Source organism: Babylonia areolata, chromosome 1 (genome assembly GCF_041734735.1).
Source record: "Babylonia areolata isolate BAREFJ2019XMU chromosome 1, ASM4173473v1, whole genome shotgun sequence".
NCBI lineage: Eukaryota > Metazoa > Mollusca > Gastropoda > Neogastropoda > Buccinidae > Babylonia > Babylonia areolata.
Window position 1 is genome coordinate 97,869,020 of NC_134876.1, and position 21,002 is coordinate 97,890,021.

Here is a 21,002-nt window from a genome sequence, read left to right on the forward strand (position 1 = left end):
ACATGGGGACTTTTTTTTTTTTATTCAACTGCCGGTGTACAGCGGTTGCAGTGACAATACCAGCAGTTTCATTGACAGTCAGCTGAATCACAGAATATTTTTAAATGTTTACTCATGTCCAGCCGACAAAGCTGTAGATTTGGAATAATTACCTTCTGCAATCAGTGAAACCCCTGGCTCATTCATTTGGCTGTTCTGTACAGTTCCACCATGAGAAAAAAAAACCAGTCCACCATTTTTAATGAACAATTTTTTCATGTTTGTTGTAACTGTATAGTTGCTGATATGTCAGAGCCAGTGTGACGGGATCAGCCATTCCCCTCCCTGCCTTCTTCCCCTATCTGTCATCAATACTTCATGCTGTCACGAAATGGATGGTCTTTGTGTGAATATTAATGCTTCATGATTCAGGCATGGATGGGCACGACTTCCTTAACAACGATCTTCAGGCTGTGGAGTGATATGCATGCTTCTTATATGTTGGCCATTCTGTCACGATTGTACTTCTTGCTTGGAAACCTAACTTTGCTGAAGATCTGCACCAGCATTGAAAATAGAATTTATTTGTTGCATGTTTCCGTATTTCATTAGTTTGAACACAAGAAAAGAAAATCAAAGGATTGTTTCCATGATGTATACATGTGCACTGCATTTCCTGTTGGCAGTCTCACTCTTTTCAATTGGTATGTAGTTCATTTCACTAGTCTACAGTTTCAAAGAGAACATGATACATTTGCAGCAAACAAGTACATGTTAATGTTTCTGTCATTAGTTTAGTAAAGAGTCGACATAGATTTTTCCCCCAAATAAAATAAATATTTTAAATGAGAACAGGAACCATGCGGGATATAGTTTTTATATTAGAATAATAATTCAAGCAAGATAACAGACAATTCACATTTACGGATGAAAATATGCCATTTTCTTTCATTATACAGGACTGGGAGCATTTGAAAACAGGATTTTGTTGTTTTGTGCAGTACACAATTATACCGCTTATGAATTGAAAACACCTCAAATTTTTGTTGAGATGGTTTCTGCAAGCCCTGTTTGTAAAATCCATGCACATTCTGTGTCATGTATCTGTGGGAATGCTTACCTTTCAAATGCGATACTTTCCACAGTAAGTCAAAAAATGTGACATAACCCTTAAGACCATAGTAATGATGCAAGATTGATTTATTTGAATAAAATATGTGCACAATCGGACAGCGTGCATGCACATGTTGCAACAAATGTGTTGTCTGTTGATGATCGAGGGCCTTCATATGTATGTACATGTAATAAATGTGTATGGTCTGTGTATGCACATGTAATAGGTGTGTATTGTCTGTTCATGAGGATCCTCAAGTCTAAGGTTTAAAAGCACTCCAAGTAGCACATCACGCATCATATGCAGGTAGATAATTTTTCTCCAAGGATTTCAACATGGCATTGTAACCACAAATACTGTGCCATTTTAAGTTTTCAATATCTCCCCTTCACATATGATATTAGATGTCTTCCCAGTATTGCAGTGGCCAAGGATGCCTTCATGACTTCGAAACAGACAATGCGAGTCAAAAAGGATTATCAAGATTTTGTAGTTGTTCACAGCATTTACTACATCATGTCTCACATACAAGCCGCCATTCACACTATATAATCTCAAACAGAAGCACCCAAAACCCTCCAAATGACACAAAACACTTTAATTCATTCCCAAACATCCACTCAAAGCACATACACATTCCCTTGCCAATACCTGGACACTCTTCAATGAATATAAAAACTATTTTAACAGTCCTGAAACCGTAAGAACATTACTTGGGCCCCTAAAATATTCATCTAACTTTGACCAGTTAGTGTTCAGCAAACTGCAAACACAAAAATTCTACCTTACATGTTTAAAAACACTGCAATGAAAAATGATTCTTTTTTAAGTACTGTAAAAACTAATATATATATATATATATTTATATATAAACCAAAAAAAGCTGCAATCTGAACCCATTTCAAACATCTGAAATGCTGATCATGCATGTCCAAGTGAGATGGATGAATTGGGGGAGGAAACAAAAAACTAAAGGCAAGGAAGGAAGAAAAACAACAAACCCCAAATTGGTTCCCCCTTTCATTCCATTCCCTACCAGCCCCCCATGTACCCCACAATGTATCACCCAAGCTGTTCTGACAGTCCTAGAGATCAGGTTTGAACCCACATGACACATTCAACCAGACAAAATCACACTAAATCAACACATTGGTCTGCTACATTGTTTTCTCATTGCCACACAGTTGTGTCACCAGTTGAACAAAGCCAGTCAACTGACAAAGAACACATTCACAGGAGACCTCATGCAAACACTGGGTCAAACAAGGAAGGCTTCACATCCATGACAATCTGTGATGGTAACGCTTATTTCTCCCTTCACTCTCCCTACTCATTCTTCTTCTACCCTTTCACTGACAACTTTGCCACATACATGGATGATCTTGGCTGACAGCCAATCTTCTCAAACTATGAACATTTCTATGGTCTGTGCTGTTTAACGCTGGTGCTCTTTTCACTTCAAACACGTCATGCACTGCACTTCACACTACGGTGTAACAACTGACTACACCATGGAACATTTGGCACTTCAATCCCCTGGCTAGTGGGAGTGAAGAGAGGGGAACTGAACATGTTAGATGTCATCACTTCACAGGCAAACAAAGGCAGCCAATCAACCTAAACACCTGCTCTGAAACTTGATAAAAAGAAATGAAATTAGCAGAAGCCTCATACTGCTAGACATCTTAGAAAAAAGGAACTGACAAAGAAAAGAAAAAAGGAGCCAGAAGTGTAAGGAGTTTCCATCTAATGAATCAGGAATCATTAGTATTAAAAATCTGTCATTTGCAGCTCTAGTCATTTACTTCCACGAACACTTTTTCAAATCAGTGTGCTCATCTATCTAAATCATATTTGTCATGACACCAAGTTTGGTTATCATAATGTTGCTTATTGTAAAGGGAAGATTTCCTGTATGGTGTGGCTAATAATCTGAATACGCTTAACGGTCCCAGGGCCCCATCCTCTCCTTAACCACTTTTAACCTTCCCCACCCATGGTCAAGTACTCTGTCACACCACACCCAGGTGAAATGAAGATCCAGTAAACTGAAGTGCCTTTCCCAAGAACATAACGTCATGCCAAAATAGGACCCCAAACTCTGACCACAGAAACAGAAGTTCTACGACTGAATTTGACACGGTATTTCCTGTATCTAACTGAAACAAGCTGAATATATTCGATGATGACAGGGACAAGGATAACGACAGTTGTCAAAAAGAATCAAAACAACAACAAACAACTTTTTTCACGTTTCAAACAATTTTCCATAAATTGATCCTACCCTAAAAATGCCCTCAGCTGGAGTTCAGCATAATTGGTTTAAGAAGGAAAAAACACTGTATGTGTGTCAATATAAAGTTGTCAATTTCAACTGAAATCTTTTGTTTCCAAACTTTAAAAAAAGAATGTTTACAATTCTGAACTAAGCTTTGACACTGTGAAGAGGGGAAGCAGAAAGAGTAATGAGGACACAAGGTGGCAGGTACTGTTCACCCCAAACTATCGCACTACTAGGGCAGAGGTTCAACACCTACACCACTTCTGATCTGACACACACCCCATGCACTATTCTCAAACTCAGACGCAGCAGAAACAGACGTATAATGTGGGATACATAATAAGAACATACCCATTCACAAGACCAAAAAAAAAAAAAAAAAAAAAAAAAAAAGAAAAAAAAGAAAAAAAAAAGAAAAACGCATTCTTTCTCTGGATCTTTCCTTCCCTGACACTTGGGGAGGGGGGTTGGTGGAAAAACAGCTCACACATGACAAGGGAAGCAGATTTCTTTCACTCAAAAGTCTCTTGTCTCTTACCCAACATTTACTTCATCATGCACACCACTCATGTTCACAGGGACTGAACACACTTAAAAAATAACATTGACTTCAAATAATTAAATATAGAAAAAAAAAAAAAAGGACAATGTGAACCCAGACAAGTCAAAATAGTCTCTTCCAGGATTCCTAAGTATATGAAGAATCACACTGTTTTATGTACCAGCCCCACCCCCCCACCCCCACTTTGGACATTTTTATACAGAGATGGAAGGAAGGGGGAAAAAAGAATAACAGAGCTTTAAAAAAAAAAAAAAAAAAAAAAAAAACCCTACAGAGAGAGAAAGTTGCTGTGGTACCCACTGCCAAAGAGTTGTTTGTCGTACCTTCATATATCTTGTAACTTGCTTTCACACATTTCCAATGCCTGCATCCAACCTTTAAAAATTCAAAAATAATTTTCTTCCCTTATTAATCTCTCTCTCTTTTCCTTTCTTTTGTTATTGAATATTTTCTAAAATTCAAATCAAATCAAGAATTTCCAACATGGAAATGGCAAAAGGCCAGCTATAAGATAAACTTCCCTGGGAGGGGGGTGGGGGGGTTGGGAACAAAAACAGAAGAAAAATAGTTTCTTTAACTATCTAACATTTTTATCTTATCCATACCCATCCCACTCCCTAGCAAGGTAGACAAATAGCCCCAAAATACTGATTTTCCAACAGTTTTCCAACAGTCTTCAACATTATTCGTTCTGCACATGCTACGCTTACGGCGAACGGTAGTTCAAATTAAATATGTTCAACAAAAATACTCTGTATTTTCTCTTCTTTCTGCAATGTCCAACATAAAACCACCCCAGATCCAAGAATATAACAAATGACTCAGAGTGTGAAACAAAGAAAAGCCATCCCATACTGCCTGCAGAGATGTGAAATCTGAATTGCAACTTATCTGAAGACACTCACTCCAAAGCAAATAACTTGGCACCATCATGGCTCCTCCAAACTGATATCAGATCAGAGTTACGGAGGCAATTTGCAGTCTTCAAACTATCATTACAATAATTCTGTGACAATCTACAAGGATGGAATTGCATAGTATAAACTGACAGATAATGATTTATTAAGAATTAACTGGGAAAAAAAGAAAAGAAAAAAGAAAAAAAGAAAGAACCTGGGGTTGGGGTGGGGTGGGAAAGACGGTTTGCCACACACACACAAAAAAAAAAAAAGAAAAAAAAAGAAAAGATAATGCACTAACCATTATAGCAGATTTTCAAAGAAGCCTGTGCCGTTTCCTTGACAAAAAATAAACAACAAAAAAACCCAAACAAACAAAAAAAAAAATTTCAAAAAAAAAAAACCAAAAAAAACCTCTCCCCCCCACCACCCACTAATTGTAAACCCGTCACAAGCTGAACAGACAGCCCCTCTTCACCTGTGCAAGACAGGGGGAGAGGAGTCAATAAAAGAAAGGGAGGTTAGGAAGGGATGAAGGTCTGCACAGAATAATTATGCAATGCTGTCCAGTGAGGGCCTGTCGACAGTAGCGGAGAGGGCACAGTGCACAAAAGAGTCATCGCCACATGTATCAACAGAGCGTGGTGGGCGACCTTTGACCCCTGACTCCCCCACCACCTGCTCTGACACGATACATACAGCAATGCAGACATCCAGCCAATGAAAACCATTTGAGCAGGTTCTGCGCAAAGGATCAAAAATGTTTGTGATGCAAATGGATTACACTGGCGTCTGTGTTACATCAACCAAACAGGATAAGGGAGGTTAGGGATGATGAGGGAAGGGGAGGGGGGACTAACTGTGTTGGAAGGTAACGACTTTTCATTTTGTGGTTGCAGAATGAAAGAAGAGAGAACCAATGCTGTACAAAGTGTCTGGTTCCCTTACAATCAGCAGCCACCAGAACTCTCATTTCATGCCAGCTATGCCCTCATAAACGAAATTCACCTTCAGCCGTCAAACTGTATCATAGAGACAGGCATTGCATATTATCTGCACAGTCAGAGAGTCAGCATGAGAACAGTTCCACAGTCAGAGAAGTGGAAGGGTCAGATGGGGGGTAAGGGGATTTGGGGAGGAGCGAGGGGGCAGGGCCAGATGATGTCAACCTTCTCCTCGGCGCCAACACTGCGACCAATCTCCCGGGTCCACCCTTAGCGGCGGGGAGGGCCAGACATGCCCCCACGGCTACTGCCCCCCATGCCTCGTCGTTCCCCGTCATTGGGACGCCCATAACTGCCGTTCTTCATGCCCCCACGTCCGCTGAACCCACCACGGGGCCCACCCCCTCCACCCCCTCGAGGACCCCCACGCCCGATGGGTCGCCCCTCACTGCCTCTCGGCTTCTTCTCCTCCACGTTCAGTCGGTGCTCGCCGTTAAACATAATTGGCTGCACAGCACAAAGGAAAGAATTTTTAATTCCAAGTTTCAGTAGACTGAGATAATTCTTTCCTCACATCCTCAACAGAACACAGAAAGTTGGATATCACTGACTGAGAACATCTGTTGTGTGTCTTCAGCGTTTTCAGCAATCCATTCCATTCACCCACCGAATGATATGTGTGTGTGTGTGTGTGTGTGTGTGTGTGTGTGTGTGTGTGTGTGTGTTTCTTCATTATATCAAGACAAAGTCCTACACTCCAATGACAGCAATATGCAGTGCCACAACATTTTATCCATTGAATACATCCACCAGGTCTTCAATCAAGTCATTTAAGTTTACTGACAACATAGCAAAAGAACTGCACAGGTTATGAGTATGTTTAAGAAAGAGTTACTGGTTATAACATTTAAGATTAATACATAAAACCCAAAAGGCAACAAACCTTTTCTTGCAGCACCTCCTGAACTGGTACAGGGCTGTCAAACACCACAAAGCCAAAATTCTGCAACAGAAAAGCAGATATTTGTATCAAAACTTTTCTTTAAAATTTCTAAAAAGGTCATCATGACTACTGCTTAAGTAAACAAAAAAAACAAAAAAAAAAAAAAAAAATATGAAAAAAAAAAAAAAAAAAAAAACCTTTGGAAGTTTGCACTCAACGCAAATGATTTTAACACTTGATTGGTATTTCAGTGAATGGATAGTTCGAAAATACAACTGTCAGAAGAATGGACAACTTTATGTTTGCTTGTTTACACCCCAAACAAATAAAACAACCACTATACACAATTGGGGGGTGGGGGTGGGAATCACAATTTTCCAATTTCTACAGTTATTTTTTAACACTGCTACAAAACCATTTTGATCATTATCAACTGTGCTCGAAGTGGTGGTACCTTGCATCTTTCTTTTTTTCTTCCAGTGCCACAACTAATATCTGTTATCCTCAAACACAAACAAAGCACAAGCGACAGCAAACTATTTCAGCTTGTTTGAAATACTCACAGGCAGCTTGCCACCGCTGCTCTTTGTGTTGATACGCAGCTCAACCACCTTTCCCCAACCTGAAAACACCACCATGATTCAGGTGGTCAGTCATTCTCAGGCATGCACAGGTTTGCAACATGTCATGATTAGCTAACTACAGATATTTCAACACCAGATTCATTTCAGATAGAATGGTAAAACAGAATGACCTCCAACCAATTAAAAAAAAAAGAAAAAAAAAAAGAAAGACAAACAACAGCTAAACCCTGTTTGGAATCAAGAATGTCAATGCAATCTTGCACAAACTACTTGTTATGCATGGACACAATTTCTGATCCAACAGGAAGGCTCAGAGTCAGGGTGACGTCAGCCAACAGTGAGGTGTGATGGACAGGTGGCAGCCTGTCCCACCTTGCACTGGTCAGACGCAACTTACGAACATCACTGCCATCCATAGCACTGACACAAACTTCACTGCCACCCTAGCTGACACACAAACTTAAACACATCACTTCCAATCTTAACACTGATAACACACATCGCTGCCAACCTCAACAGTGACAAATTTATAAACATCACTACCAATCTCAACACCAACACATGCTAAATTTTGCAGGCTAAAAAAAAAAAAAGACAGATGCGGTTAGGAGGTAACAGGAAGGCTCAGAGTCAGGGTGACGTCAGCCAACAGTGAGGTGTAATGGACAGGTGGCAGCCTGTCCCACCTTGCACTGGTCAGACGCAACTTACAAACATCACTGCCAACCTTAGTACTGACACACACACATCACTGCCACCCCTAGCACTGACACACAATTACTGCCATCCATAGTACACCACTACCAACCTCAACACTGACACAGTAACTTACACACATCACTGCCAACCTCAACACTGGCGCAGTAACTTGCACACATTACTGCCAACCTCAGCACTGACATACTTACACATACCACTGCCAACCTCAATGTTGACACACAACTTACATCAATGTCAACCTTAACAATGACACACACACACATCACTGCCAACCTCAATGCTGACACTCCACAGTGACACACTAACACACCACTGTCAACTTTATAGGACTGAGAGAAACAAATGTTAAATTCTAGGTAACCTCCCACAATAGTAATTTGGCAACAAAATGGACCGATGACTAACAAAACTAGAAGAAGAAAAAATTATTGTCTGAATAAATTACTATTGCTGCAACATTCACCACTGTATTTCTATCAACAAGTGTGCCTTTCATATTTGTTCACTTTGGTGTACTACAGTACAGGCTGGCCCCACAGAGCTCTGCGACACCATGCTGGAGGAAGGCTCAGAGTCAGGGTGACGTCAGCCAACAGTGAGGTTTGATGGACAGGTGGCAGCCTGTCCCACCATGCACTGGTCAGACGCAACTTACACACATCACTGCCATCCATAGCACTGACACACAAACTTACATCACTACCACTCCTAGCTGACACACAAACTTAAATCACTTCCAACCTTAACACTGATATGCACACGTCACTGCCAATCCCAACACCACACAATAACTTACATCACTGCCAATCTCAACACTAACACACTTCACTGCCACCCTTAGCAGACAAAAACTTTACAAATCACTTCCAACCTTAACACTGATACACACATATCATTGTCAACCTCTACACTGACACACAAACATACATACATCACTGCCAACCTCAACACTGACACAGTAACTTAAATCACTGCCAACCACTACAATGACAAATTTACACAAATTATTACCAAACTAAAAACTGACACATACTTAAGTTTGCTGATCTAAATCTTTTTTCTTCTTCTTCTTCTTCTTTTTTTATAATGACAAAGGTTAGGAGGTAAACAGGAAGGCTCAGAGTCAGGGTGACGTCAGCCAACAGTGAGGTGTGATGGACAGGTGGCAGCCTGTCCCACCATGCACTGGTCAGACGCAACTTACAAACATCACTGCCAACCTCAACACTGCCAACCTCAACACCGACACCCTGACTGACAAGTACCACTGTCAACAATCTGCTAACTTTTGTGGTACATGTTAAAAAACGTAAAGGCCAACAGAAAGTTAAAGTGCGCCGCATGGCTCCAGACTTGCATGTGCCAATGCCACTGACACCAAATTTCTTCTAGTGACACAGCATGACTTCGCATCTCTGCTGGCATGCCAGGCCCAGTTAATTCCTCTACATGGATGCCAGTGATTATCTAATACCTTTATTAGAACAGCATTTATCTCCAAACAATAGTTAATTGTCTAAATCAAATTCAAATACGCAAGAAAATGACAGCTCCATACAACACTTACGCTCGAAAAACACCTTCAGTTCACTCTCAGAGATGTTGTGGGGGAGGTTGCCCACAAAGAGTTGTTGGCTGTCAGGGTACTTGGCGCCAATGCCACCACCGCTACGTCGACCACCAAAGTTATCACCCTCTCCTTCCTCCCCTCGACTTGTGTTGCTGCGGTCACGCTCAAAACGACCTTCTCTTGGCGCCCTGAATGCACAATAACACTTAATAACTGCTCAAGTCCAAGATACTCCCCACAGGAAACAGATTTTAAGTGCAAGGATTATGACAGGTCATTAAATTCTACTGAAGTATCTGTCAGAAAAAAAAAGAACAGTTTAAACAGAAATAATGCAACAAACGCAAAATAGTTTTTTTCCTCAAAATTCCTGGCGTTTGATAATTCATGAAGTTAACTGCTAAACAAAAAATAGTGTGAGATTATTTTAGAGAACATCCACCATTAGTGCTGCCAACTGCTCCCACTGACTGTACTCAGATCACAAGCCTTCAATGTGAGACTGAAGACTGTTCGCTAAATCAATGGTTTCAAACACATACAATACTGAAACACAAACTACATGTTAAAAACAATGACACTCACACACACAGAGAGACCCTTTGAACAGCCACACCCACAAACTTTTCCCCCAGCACACAGCACAACAAAGGCTGTACACACCTGGGCCCACGGGGAGGCTGAGGGTTGCTGCCTGGGGCAGCAGCCAAGGGGCTGCCTTCAGCCGGCTTCGCTTCCACAGGGCGACTAGGTTTCACCTGGTGACTGGCCGGGGCGAACGTGGGGGCCGACTGACTGGCGCCCGCAGCATTTGTGTTTTTGCTGGCCATAGCCGCCCACGAGCAGGTTTTGGGTGCCTCAGCTGTAAATATATACCAGTGGAGAAAATACTTAGAGAATTAATGTTTAGGGGTCGCAGGGTTTAGTGCTTTATCATTAGGATTATAACTAAAAGTCATTCGGTTTTGCAAGAACAGTAACAATTATTTTCTGAAGTAATAAAAATCAAAATGTAAGAGAGAAAGAGAGAGAGAGACAAAGAGGGAGAGAGATTGAAACAGAGCGAGACAGAGAAATGTGGGAAATTTGAGAGAAAGACATGGTATCTGACCAGGCTCAGGCTTGGGTTCAGGAGAAGGTTCGGGCTCTGCTGGCTCCTTCTCCATGGTGTTGGTCTCCCCGTCTATGTCCAGAGAGTCCATGTCCGTCTCCAGTGGGGGCACCTCTGCCGCCTTGGGGGGTTCCATCACCACCACCGCCGTCACCTCAGCCTCCTCCTCTTGAACCGTTCCATTGCTGGTGGGGGGTGCACACACACACACACATAAAATGCACATGCCACATCCCTGTCCTCTAGGGTCATCAGTAATCAGCATAACAGTAACCTATGCTTGGGGATGCCAGATCTGACCAGAAGACACTTAAATCAAGGGCAATTTGATAAAGAGAGAACTTAGTCTTCATAGCTTAGAACATTTCAAATGGAAAGATTTCACAATACTGAACTAAATAGTGGTGGTGGTGGTGTGTCCATCGAGATCGATGATGACCATTGTTGTCATCCAGATGGGGGATGGGGGATGGGGGGAGGGTGGTGGTGGGGTGGGGGGAAGGATGCTCATGAATCTATCTGTGAGTGCGCAGATGGCTGAATAGTCCAATCTGCGCACGAAATGTTCGCTGACAGTTGGGGCAGACAAAGACAGGCATATCATTGTCAGGGAGCTTGTTTGCCCGTGACTTTCTGGCCTGCCTCTTCTCAACAGCTGCAGCAGTCCTGTTGGCCTCGCACAACCTGGCGCCTTTGTGCACAGCAGCGCGCCATTTGTCACGGTCCACTGCAGATTCCTCCCAGGAGTCAGGGTTGATATCAAACGCTTTCAGAGAGACTTTCAGAGTATCTCTGAAGCGCTTCTTCTGACCTCCGTGTGATCTCTTCCCTTGTTGCAGCTCGCCATAGAAGAGCCTTTTGGGCAGCCGATGGTCTGGCATGCGCGCCACGTGTCCAGCCCAGCGAAGCTGGGATTGCATCAGGGTGGTGAAGATGCTGGGAAGGGTGGCTTTTGCGAGCACCTCTGTGTCTGGGGTCTTGTCTTGCCACTTGATGTTCAGTAGCTTCCTGAGGCATGTTGTGTGGAAGTGGTTCAGCTTCTTGGCATGTCGTTGGTACACTGTCCAAGTTTCGCAGGCGTACAGTAGTGTGGGGAGAACTACTGCTCTGTAGACCTTTAGCTTGGTCTCAAGACTAATGCCTCTTCTGTTCCAGAATTACTAAATAGTAAAACCAATTAGGTTACTAAATAGTAAAACCAATTAGGTACCATAAAATCTAGAGAAAAAAAAAAAAAAAAAAGTGGCAAAGCCTTCAAGACTATGCCAAAGGTTGGACCCGACTGTCTCCTGCCCAGTAGGCAGTTTTTGGGCCTGCTAAAACTTGGAAGGCAGAGACAAAGACCCCTTCATGGGAGGGCCAGCTAGGATGCAGGGCCTGTGTGGAGCTGTTGTCACAACCACTGTGGTGCAAACCAAGGGATGTTGTAGGCAAGGGAGGGAAGAAGGGATGCCTTTCAAACCTGGAAGGAATGAAGGGCATGTGTGTCCAGAGTGGCACCCCTAAGCTGGACTGCCTCATCCCTCCTTGTACCAAGTCAGGGCAACTCTAGCCCTGTGGGTGAGGAGGGAGTGTGTGTGGGTTCCTGGGGGCCAGCTACAGCAGAGATGTGGATGTGTCCAGGAGCATATGTTCAAGCTTGCACGAGACAGTTGTGTCTCTGTATGTAGTAGTCCTCCAAAATGGAGTGGGGAAACTCTATACGAAGATGTGTATAATTATGTACATAGGATGTACGTAGACTTCAATGAGAGAAGATGTCAGGGAATGTGACCATGCCAATAGATCAATGCACTAAAAAATTTTAAAAAAACACATGCACAAGCATGTATGTAGCAAACATGGATATGCTCAATGGGAATGTGAACTGAAAAATTAATGCAAAAATGTCTAATAGATATGTACATACACATGTGGAGATTGTGCCTGTATGTAGATGCAGTCCTGAGCCTCATGTACAGAAGTGTGCAAAAAAATATGCGCATATATTGCTTAGAACATTTCAATGTATACAGATAGAAGTATAATGGTACTTGCTGATATGAAGAATGTCTGAACATATCGCCTAAACGCATATAGCAAGATACGTGCAAGCATGGATTTGTGCGTGTTCCCTTTTTTTTCGTTCTTTTTTTATATATATATAATTTTTATGTATTCATTTATTTATTTACTGCCATCACTTCAAGCACATTGCAACACATGGTACATCTCTAGATCTGCATGAACCAGTCTACAATGGGCTTAGAGAACGATAGATTCAATAGGAGGAGTTTGTATTCCATTTTAGAATATTTGTGTGCAGTAAACACGTCAATGGTGTAGTTAGTATCGTTTTATGTGTTCTGTCCAGAATTTGTATTTCTTTCCTTTTAACTGTGAACAAGAAAAATCGGCTCATGTCTTCAAACACAACCTACCTTCTAGCAAGCCTAAGTCAGTGGGATGCAGTGTTTAGAAGTTTTAGATTTTGGAATAAAATAAATAAATAACATTCAGCACAAACGTCCAATCAACCTACCTCATGGGTTCTCCCTCTTGCTCAAAGTACATTGACTTGTTCTCCTGGACATTCTGAGGGGCTTCGGCTGAGGCACCATTTCCACTGCCCACCTCCTCACCACCTTCCGCTTCTGTATAGTGAACAAGTCTCTGTTAATGTACTGTTGACAGCTTTTTTTTTTTCTTTCTTTTTACCCCTGGTCCCCTTCCCTTATACAGCAGGGGCTGGAATATCCATGTCAATCAACTTCATGAGAAGTTTTGTGACCTACCCACCTGAAAAACACATTTTTCAGAAACTGCACCCCCAAGTCACCTACATGAATGTTTCAGTGGCAATAAATACTATATCATCTTTTTTTTTGTTGTAGTTGGGGGTTTTTATCCATTTTCCTCTGGTTATTTATTTACATAGTGTGTCAAAGTGGGTCTTAAAGCACGTGTCCGATACTTTTCTCTTTTTTTTTTTTTTTTGTTCGTAACCATTATATGTACTCTGTATTTCAATAAAGACATAAAAAGTATGAAGCAGAAGATAAAAAAAAATATTTAAAAAAAGTAGAAAGAAAAAATAACTGAAAAAAAACACCCTATTTTCTATCTCAACAAATTTTGCAAATTTAATCTCTGTCCCTCAATGGAGAAAATATCTTTAGATGTCTGCAGTGGAGAATGGGTTATTTTTCTGTAAACAGTTCCCTTCACTGAAGGCAATGACAGAAAGAACACAATGCTTACCCCCACCTTCAGCCTCCTCCTCGTCAGGGAAGACCTCATCCTGATAGCGGAAGATGTCATTGAGGACAAAGTAGCGTTTGGCACACTTGGGAGCCAGAACGAAAGTTTGCATAAAGCGCCTCATCGCCTCTCCATTGTTGGACAGCTCTCCACTCACCTGATACACACACAAACTAAATTATACCCTCATTTCAAGTGTACTGATTTAGGTGTGTTGCACCCATTTTTATATCAGCAGCACAACTGATGTTCTTTCCAACCCATCCCCAAACAAAAATGTTGGAGGCCTAAAACTGCATCCCGAATATTTTGTTCACCTGACAGCTGCAGGTAAACAAGATGAAAATGCTGGTATGATCTTTTCAACAGTTAACTTTCTTAGTCAATTCAGACCGACACTGAAAATTTGAGAGTCCTGTGTATTATGTGCAATCAGCATTTGGATACACCACTGATGCGTCTTACTTTAACAGCTTCTTTTCGTCGTGACCTACCTTCTTTATTAATCCAAGCTTATTATCAGATCCATTCTGTCTGTATATGTCTGTATGAGTGTATGTGTTCGTGACTGAAACCTGACTGAATAGCAAAGGAAATGACTGATGAACGCCCAATGGCAGCTGTCAGTCGGCTCTACCAAGGTAGGCAGCCTGTTGTGCAAATGACTGTTTCTAAAGCATTTAGAAAATGGTCTCCGTCAGGATAGACGCTATATAAGTATCCATTTCATCATCATCATTATCATATACAGGTTTTAACTTTTATTTCAGAAAGTCACAATACAAATATAACAAATTTGGCAGTACAGCAGAAAAGTCTGACAAAGTCCCGTCATAGTCTGAACAGGGATAACACCAAAAACAAGCCAAAAACACTTACCTGGACAACCACTCCAGAACCCAAAGTTGGATGACTATCTACCTGGCGAATCTTGGCGTGACAGTCATGGAAGTTGAGAGCCAAGATTTTCTCATGGATCTCCTGATAAAAAATAAAACAAAAATTCTTAGATTAATACTTTGCTTACGATTCTGGCAAACATTAATGGAAAGGTAATATAACGGGCCTGAAAAGTTTTTTTGTCCTAATTACTGAATGGCATCAGCCTGCCAGATCAATAGGAAATTTTTATTTTCAAATTTACATTGAGCAACAGCTAAAAATCAGTATATTTGTCACTAATTTCTGTTTGCAGAGGTTTAAGTGCCTACACAGGATCAGATTTTCAAAACTCTGACTTGAAACACATTTGCCGGTTATTTGCTTCTTTTCCCTTGGCCACGTTTTGGATACTTTCAGACAGAAAGGAAGTCTTTCATCCTGAAAGCAACCACCACATTTACTTAAAATGGTGACTTGTAAAGGGCACCAATACAGCCAATAATGACATAATTATAACACAAAGTTACAGCATCATCAGAATCAGAACTTCACTGTATGTAATAACAGCCCTTCATTTGCAGGGTCACATTTCCATGCACTCAATTCAAAAGACAAGAGATTTTCAGTGATGGAAGGTAGGTAGCTTTATTTACCCTTTTGTGCATGCACCTGTCTACGCTTACTTTGAACTAAAACATACCATAAGGGAGTTAATTCCATAACTTTATATGGTAAAAAATGGAAAAACTGTTATGTTCTACTGATAATGATCTTCATGTAAGACAAGCTTGAAGACGCTCTCATTGACCACAGAGCGATTTTTCACTTTTGCTTTGTTGCTTATTTTTGTATGCACATTTTTCTCAAATACACTCACAAAAAATAACAGAATATGAATGGCAGTGTCCTGTATTGATGCACCGTTGTCTGAACCAAAAAAGTACTGCTTGATATTAACTCACTTATCCCCAGGTCACCCAGCACTAATCACCTGTGAAATCCCATGCCAGAGGAACAAACTCTTCCAATTATCGATAGTAAGTTATCATAAAAATCTATCGAAAATATAATTAAATTCATTGTTGCACATACTTATTTTTCATGCATTCTATATATAAAGTTGAAAAAGGATTTTTGTTTCTAGGCTCATGTTGCTTTGTACCCACCAAAAAAAACAAACAACAAGCGTAAAATCTGTCAACTTATTTTTTCATTATTTTGTTTTAATTACAGAATGGCTTTTCAAAATAACTTGTCTGGTCTGGAGTGTCTTCTTTTTCTTCCTCAGCTTGAGTTGCAACAATGAACATGCTGGTTTTTATATCTTGATGGTGGAGAGGGAAAAAAAAAATAAATAAAAAATAAAACAACAAAAAACAACCCTAACATATATCTGCTTTATAAAAGACTATAATTATATTTCTAATACATTTCTGTAATTACCCACTATCAAAATCGGAAGAATCTTATCCCCTGGCATGGGATTTCATAGGTGATTAGTGCTGGGCGACCTGGGGGTAAGATGGTTAAAAAAGAAAAACAAAGAAAAAAGTCAAATCAAAGGTGAGATCACACAAGATGACACGGCTGTGACAACTCTTGCGTACTCACCTGCTGACCACATACAGGTAAATTCTCTTCACCAGGTTTCTCCACACCTCCATGAACGAAACATGACTTCTGGGAGTAAAACCTGTAAAAAGGCAAATAAATGTATCTGAAAAATGATACACATACTGACTGCCTGACGAATATTGGCTGCAAGCTAAATTTCCAAATGTGAACAGCACTACAATCAACAACTGAATATAGATCTTTTTGTTCCAAATCTGAGCAAGACATTCCAAATCCAATCCATATATAAATATTCCAAATAAATTCATAAAACTTATCACCAACTGTTCAAAATAAAACAATTCAGAATACAATTCATTTCAGCATAACAGCTTTCATATCCAGATACTATGTACACCACCATGTCTGTGTAAAATGTGAGACACTGAGACGGACATCTCTCTAGAAAAAAAAACAATATACGCATGGACAGGAAAGCACAGACCCATGTTTATTATTTTATGGACATACTCCTTTACATACAAACACAAATACACACATCCTGCTTATAGATCACCATACACAATTCTTTCTTGTTTTCTTGAAAACACACATAGCAATCCAGGTAATACCTGTGAAGATGCTGAGGTGCTTCATGCATCAAAGTATAGTACTGTCGGACAAACTCGCGTCCTACATGCTTGGCCTCACAAGGTCTCAGTTCATCAGCCTCTGGAGGGGGGTTTGCCTGAGGAGAAGGGTTGGCTTGTGGTGGAGGGTTAGCCATGACCATATTTATGGTGTAATCCACACTGAAACACAAACCATCACAATGCCATCTGCGTTCCTAAGGAGAAGAATCAATTGTGACCACAGTGATGGACAGACTCAATGATCCTGCAGACCTGGTTAATGCTCAGAAATCTTATCACAGCATCCAGAGGATAACTTCGTCATGCATTCTGCTTCTCTGCCTTTCTTTTGAATAAACAATGGCTGTCAAAAAGTTTGTCAGGCTATTATTGGATAAGGTTTGCCTTTGGACTTGCAGGTCCAACTTTTTTTTTTTTAACTTAATAGTGCTGGACTTCTTTTAACAGCTGGCAACCTTTTTTCAGCCAATCACAAGCACTGATACAAAGACGAGGGCTGCAGATCATGCCCTGCGAACATGAAGCAATTTGAAATTTTTAAAAGCGTAAGTACAACATGAAAAATGGTCCAAGGGAAATCTTTGTTGTAACAACGACGTTTAGTTTTTGTCATAAAAAAATGTCAGTATGAAGTCAGTGAAGTCATTCGCATGTTTGTATTTATCTGCATGGAAGTTTTGACAACCAATGCGTTGACTCCTTGTGTTACAACCACGATGTGAATTATTAAGGTTAAATATTTTCGAATGATTGTGTGCTTTTCATTATATATGCACATACTTTTACTTTCAACACATAATTTTTAATTGCTAATATTTTGTTCATTATATTTGCCATTTTGATTTTTCATTCACAAAAATACAGATGCAGAACCTCGTGTAACAAAAATGGCGGCAATAAAAGGCAAGAATGTCAGACCCCTGCCGGAGTCTGCACTAGTTGGGTCACAGTTAAGTATGTGTAATTAAATTGTTGATTTCACTTGCATTCTCACCTTTTTTCACTCAAATTAAATATCTACAGTGTTTTTGTTGTTCATAGTTTTTATTCAATGCATGCTTTGTAAAATTAAATTGTGTGTTAAATTAAACAAAGGCGTGAACAATGAAAACCTTTCAATGAAGACTCCCACCCACTAGTACCCGTTTCGAGAGACTGACCCGCATGTGTGTGTGAAAGCGCATGCACAAGTACTTATAATAATATCCACGTGTGTCTAAAATCCTATTTATCTGTGGTTATATATGATCTGATTATGTTTGTACCTTTTCATTACTATACTCCCCAGATATGCACTTGTCTAAAATTCTACTTATCTGTGGTTATACATGATTTGATCATGTTTGTACCTTTTCATTACTATACTCCCCAATATTCCTTGCAACCTGGTATACTTGGAAATAGAGACCTATTCTATTCTTCTCTTGTAGCATATGATTAACATAAGCAAAATTTGCAGAACATACATAGCAGAGACTAAAATCATCACAGCAGCTAGAGAGCCAAAGCCAAAGTATGCTCTGTTCTCTGTAATAGAGGATAAAAATACAGCACTAAAAAAGCTTCTGCTGTGATAAGATTTTTTGAATGACCCCTGGCCAGTTCCACGTCCATCTCGAGTCTTGCACATGCTCATCAACTTTCATCCCAAATGCGAGCAAGGCAAGGCGATCGACACAGACAAAAGCAGCAAATGTGTGCGACCTCAAAACCTCGTCTCTTCAGTCCCCGTGTTTGTGGACCCAAAAGGCGCTGAAATCGTTCTTTCACAAGGAAAATAGACAGTGGAAGGTTCATTTGACAAACTTCTTGACAAATAAGATATTTTTTGTGTGTTTTGTTGTCAGTGATAAACGTGAAGAATGATTTCATATTTGCATGTAACATCAGTTTCATTGTCTCATCAGTCAACTAGTTAAAAAAAATAATAATAATAAAAAAAAAAATGCTGAAGCTTTTTGTGTTCAAGTATCAAAATCGTTTCAAAGTTTGAATATTATTCACTATTGTGATGTGATGTTGTTTGGTTGAATACAACCAGTACATGATGACTAAGCACACCAGTACTATAGATGCAGATGTGGACTGGCGGAAAGAGGAAAACAAACATTCACCATCATCCTTCCCCCACTTCCCAAACAACATCTGTTCAATTGTTTACTCTTTTTTCTTTTTCTTTTTTTTTTCTTTCTTTTTTACCATTTTATGAAGATAATTATCTGATAGGTGCACTGCACAGGCACTTGGGAGCTCCATGCTGAATGTCATGGAGTTCAGTTTGCTGTACTCTCATTTCTTCAGTTGACAGCCACCATTGCTACAACCAAACATGTTCAATGAAGTGCTATCACATGCACAAAGAATAAGAAAACTAAAAAACATGGGAAGAAAAAAAAACGAAAAAATGAAGCCTGCTAAGGCTGGGGAATTGTCCAGTTCCCTCTGAAAATCGGCCGAGGTCCAGGGGCTGCCTTAGGCCCTTGGGTGGGTGGAAGGACAAAGGGGGGGGGGTAACGAAAATGAAATCAGTGAATCTTAAAAGGTTTTGGGGGCCTCTCCTGAAACTTGTGAAAGCTAAAACAGAAATGGACTTGAAGAAATGGACTGGACGAATATAAAACGTTGTCATTTTTTTTCCTTCCCCCCACTGAAATTTTTTTTTTCCCCTCTGAAATCAACTGCTCTTTTACTGAAAACAGCAGATTCTCAGAGCTCCCCAGCCTGCTGCTGTCTGCATGTTCTGCTTCTCTTGATCACCTTCATTGCTTGCAAATTCGAAGAGCCAATGAACTTCTAGAGAACAGATCATGCCATGCGCCTCTATATGTCATGCAAGCATGGATCTTCAGGGGCCAATTCGAATGATGAAACCTGCAAATCAGTAGTTTTTTTGTGTAGATAACACTATCACTTTGCGTATGGTTATCATTTGTGACCATCACTTTCAGTGATTATTTTTTTTATGCAGATGTGGTATAGTGTGTATGGGTCATTCCTGACACTGATGCCTCATGGAAACAAACCATGATCACGGGCATGAACTGAGTGATAAATAAGATCATTATAAACCCAATTTAAGTTCAACTGCCAAGTCAAATACAAAACCACCAAACACATTAGCTGAAAAGGCATATGATATGACTGCAATGTAACATTATTTCTAATAGAATGTTGAATAACATTTCGTAGGGATGAATGGAGACCACGCTTTGTAGCTCCTTGTCTCAAATCGCCACAAGCATATATCATTAGTATCAGCATCACGAAATTCACGAAGTCATCAATGCAATCTTATCACATATGATAATCTGAAAACCCTTGCAAATTAACAAGGAACATTGTTTCAAACAAAGAACAAAGCTGCAAAACGCTGTTGCGGTTTTTCCGTTGTCTATGACTTGGTTGTCGACTAAAAAAGGAGCACGTCTTCAGCATTGAGAAGGTAATAAGGACACAGGAAACAGCTTTCAAACGATTAGATACTGCTGCGTAACACATCTCGAATAAACGCGAGACGTAATCAGTGAAAACGACAGACCTCAAACTTTTTTCAAACCGTCATAATGAAAGAAGTTCAAGAAACATGGCACACACAATGGTCACAAGCACGCCGGATATGGTGTTCCAACATGTAACGACAAGTTAAAACGATATGATAAAAGCAGGAAAAAGAAATACAAACCAGTCAAATGATGATGTCTGGGCTTTAAATAATGGTTTATCTAGACATGGGAGAGTCAATGAAAGACTAAAATGACCAAAGTCAGAGAAAGAACACTTTTATAGAAATTTCTAACTCGAAGTGAGACATGTGCAGTGCGCAGAACTTACTCAAATGGCCAATGCGCATGTTGGAGGAAGTTAAAATGTAGGCTGGGAAAGAGAAACCATTACAAAGAATTAGTTTCCTCTCTATTACAACCTTTACTGTATGATTAATCGCAGATTAATAGTTTCTGGTGTAGG

At 40.3% G+C, this 21,002-nt stretch overlaps 1 protein-coding gene across 2 annotated transcripts; it reads right to left on the reverse strand.

Annotated features, from left to right (window-relative positions):
* Window positions 1–1,676: 1,676 nt before the first annotated feature.
* On the reverse strand, window positions 1,677–20,858 carry LOC143289976 (ras GTPase-activating protein-binding protein 2-like). 2 transcript variants are annotated; one of them, XM_076599273.1, is made up of 12 exons: window positions 20,719–20,858; window positions 17,016–17,195; window positions 16,441–16,522; window positions 14,827–14,928; window positions 13,954–14,104; window positions 13,229–13,340; window positions 10,708–10,892; window positions 10,260–10,458; window positions 9,594–9,784; window positions 7,286–7,344; window positions 6,723–6,782; window positions 1,677–6,286 (listed from the first exon to the last, which is right to left on the reverse strand). In XM_076599273.1, exons 2-12 carry the CDS (start codon window positions 17,174–17,176, stop codon window positions 6,050–6,052), a joined length of 1,539 nt encoding a protein of 512 aa, XP_076455388.1. In that variant the 5' UTR covers window positions 17,177–17,195; window positions 20,719–20,858; the 3' UTR covers window positions 1,677–6,049. The 2 variants fall into 2 exon arrangements, with proteins under 2 accessions (XP_076455388.1, XP_076455379.1); XM_076599264.1 differs by having other exon boundaries at window positions 13,948–14,104.
* Window positions 20,859–21,002: the final 144 nt, after the last annotated feature.

Coding starts and splice junctions, on each gene's coding strand:
- LOC143289976 (XM_076599264.1), bottom strand. CDS start 17,176: ATGGTCATGGCTAACCCTCCACCACAAGCCAACCCTTCTCCTCAGGCA. Junction 10,459..10,707: donor TGAACCCAAGCCTGAGCCTG/GTCAGATACCAT, acceptor ATATATTTACAG/CTGAGGCACCCAAAACCTGC. Junction 7,345..9,593: donor ACTGAAGGTGTTTTTCGAGC/GTAAGTGTTGTA, acceptor TGGTGTTTTCAG/GTTGGGGAAAGGTGGTTGAG.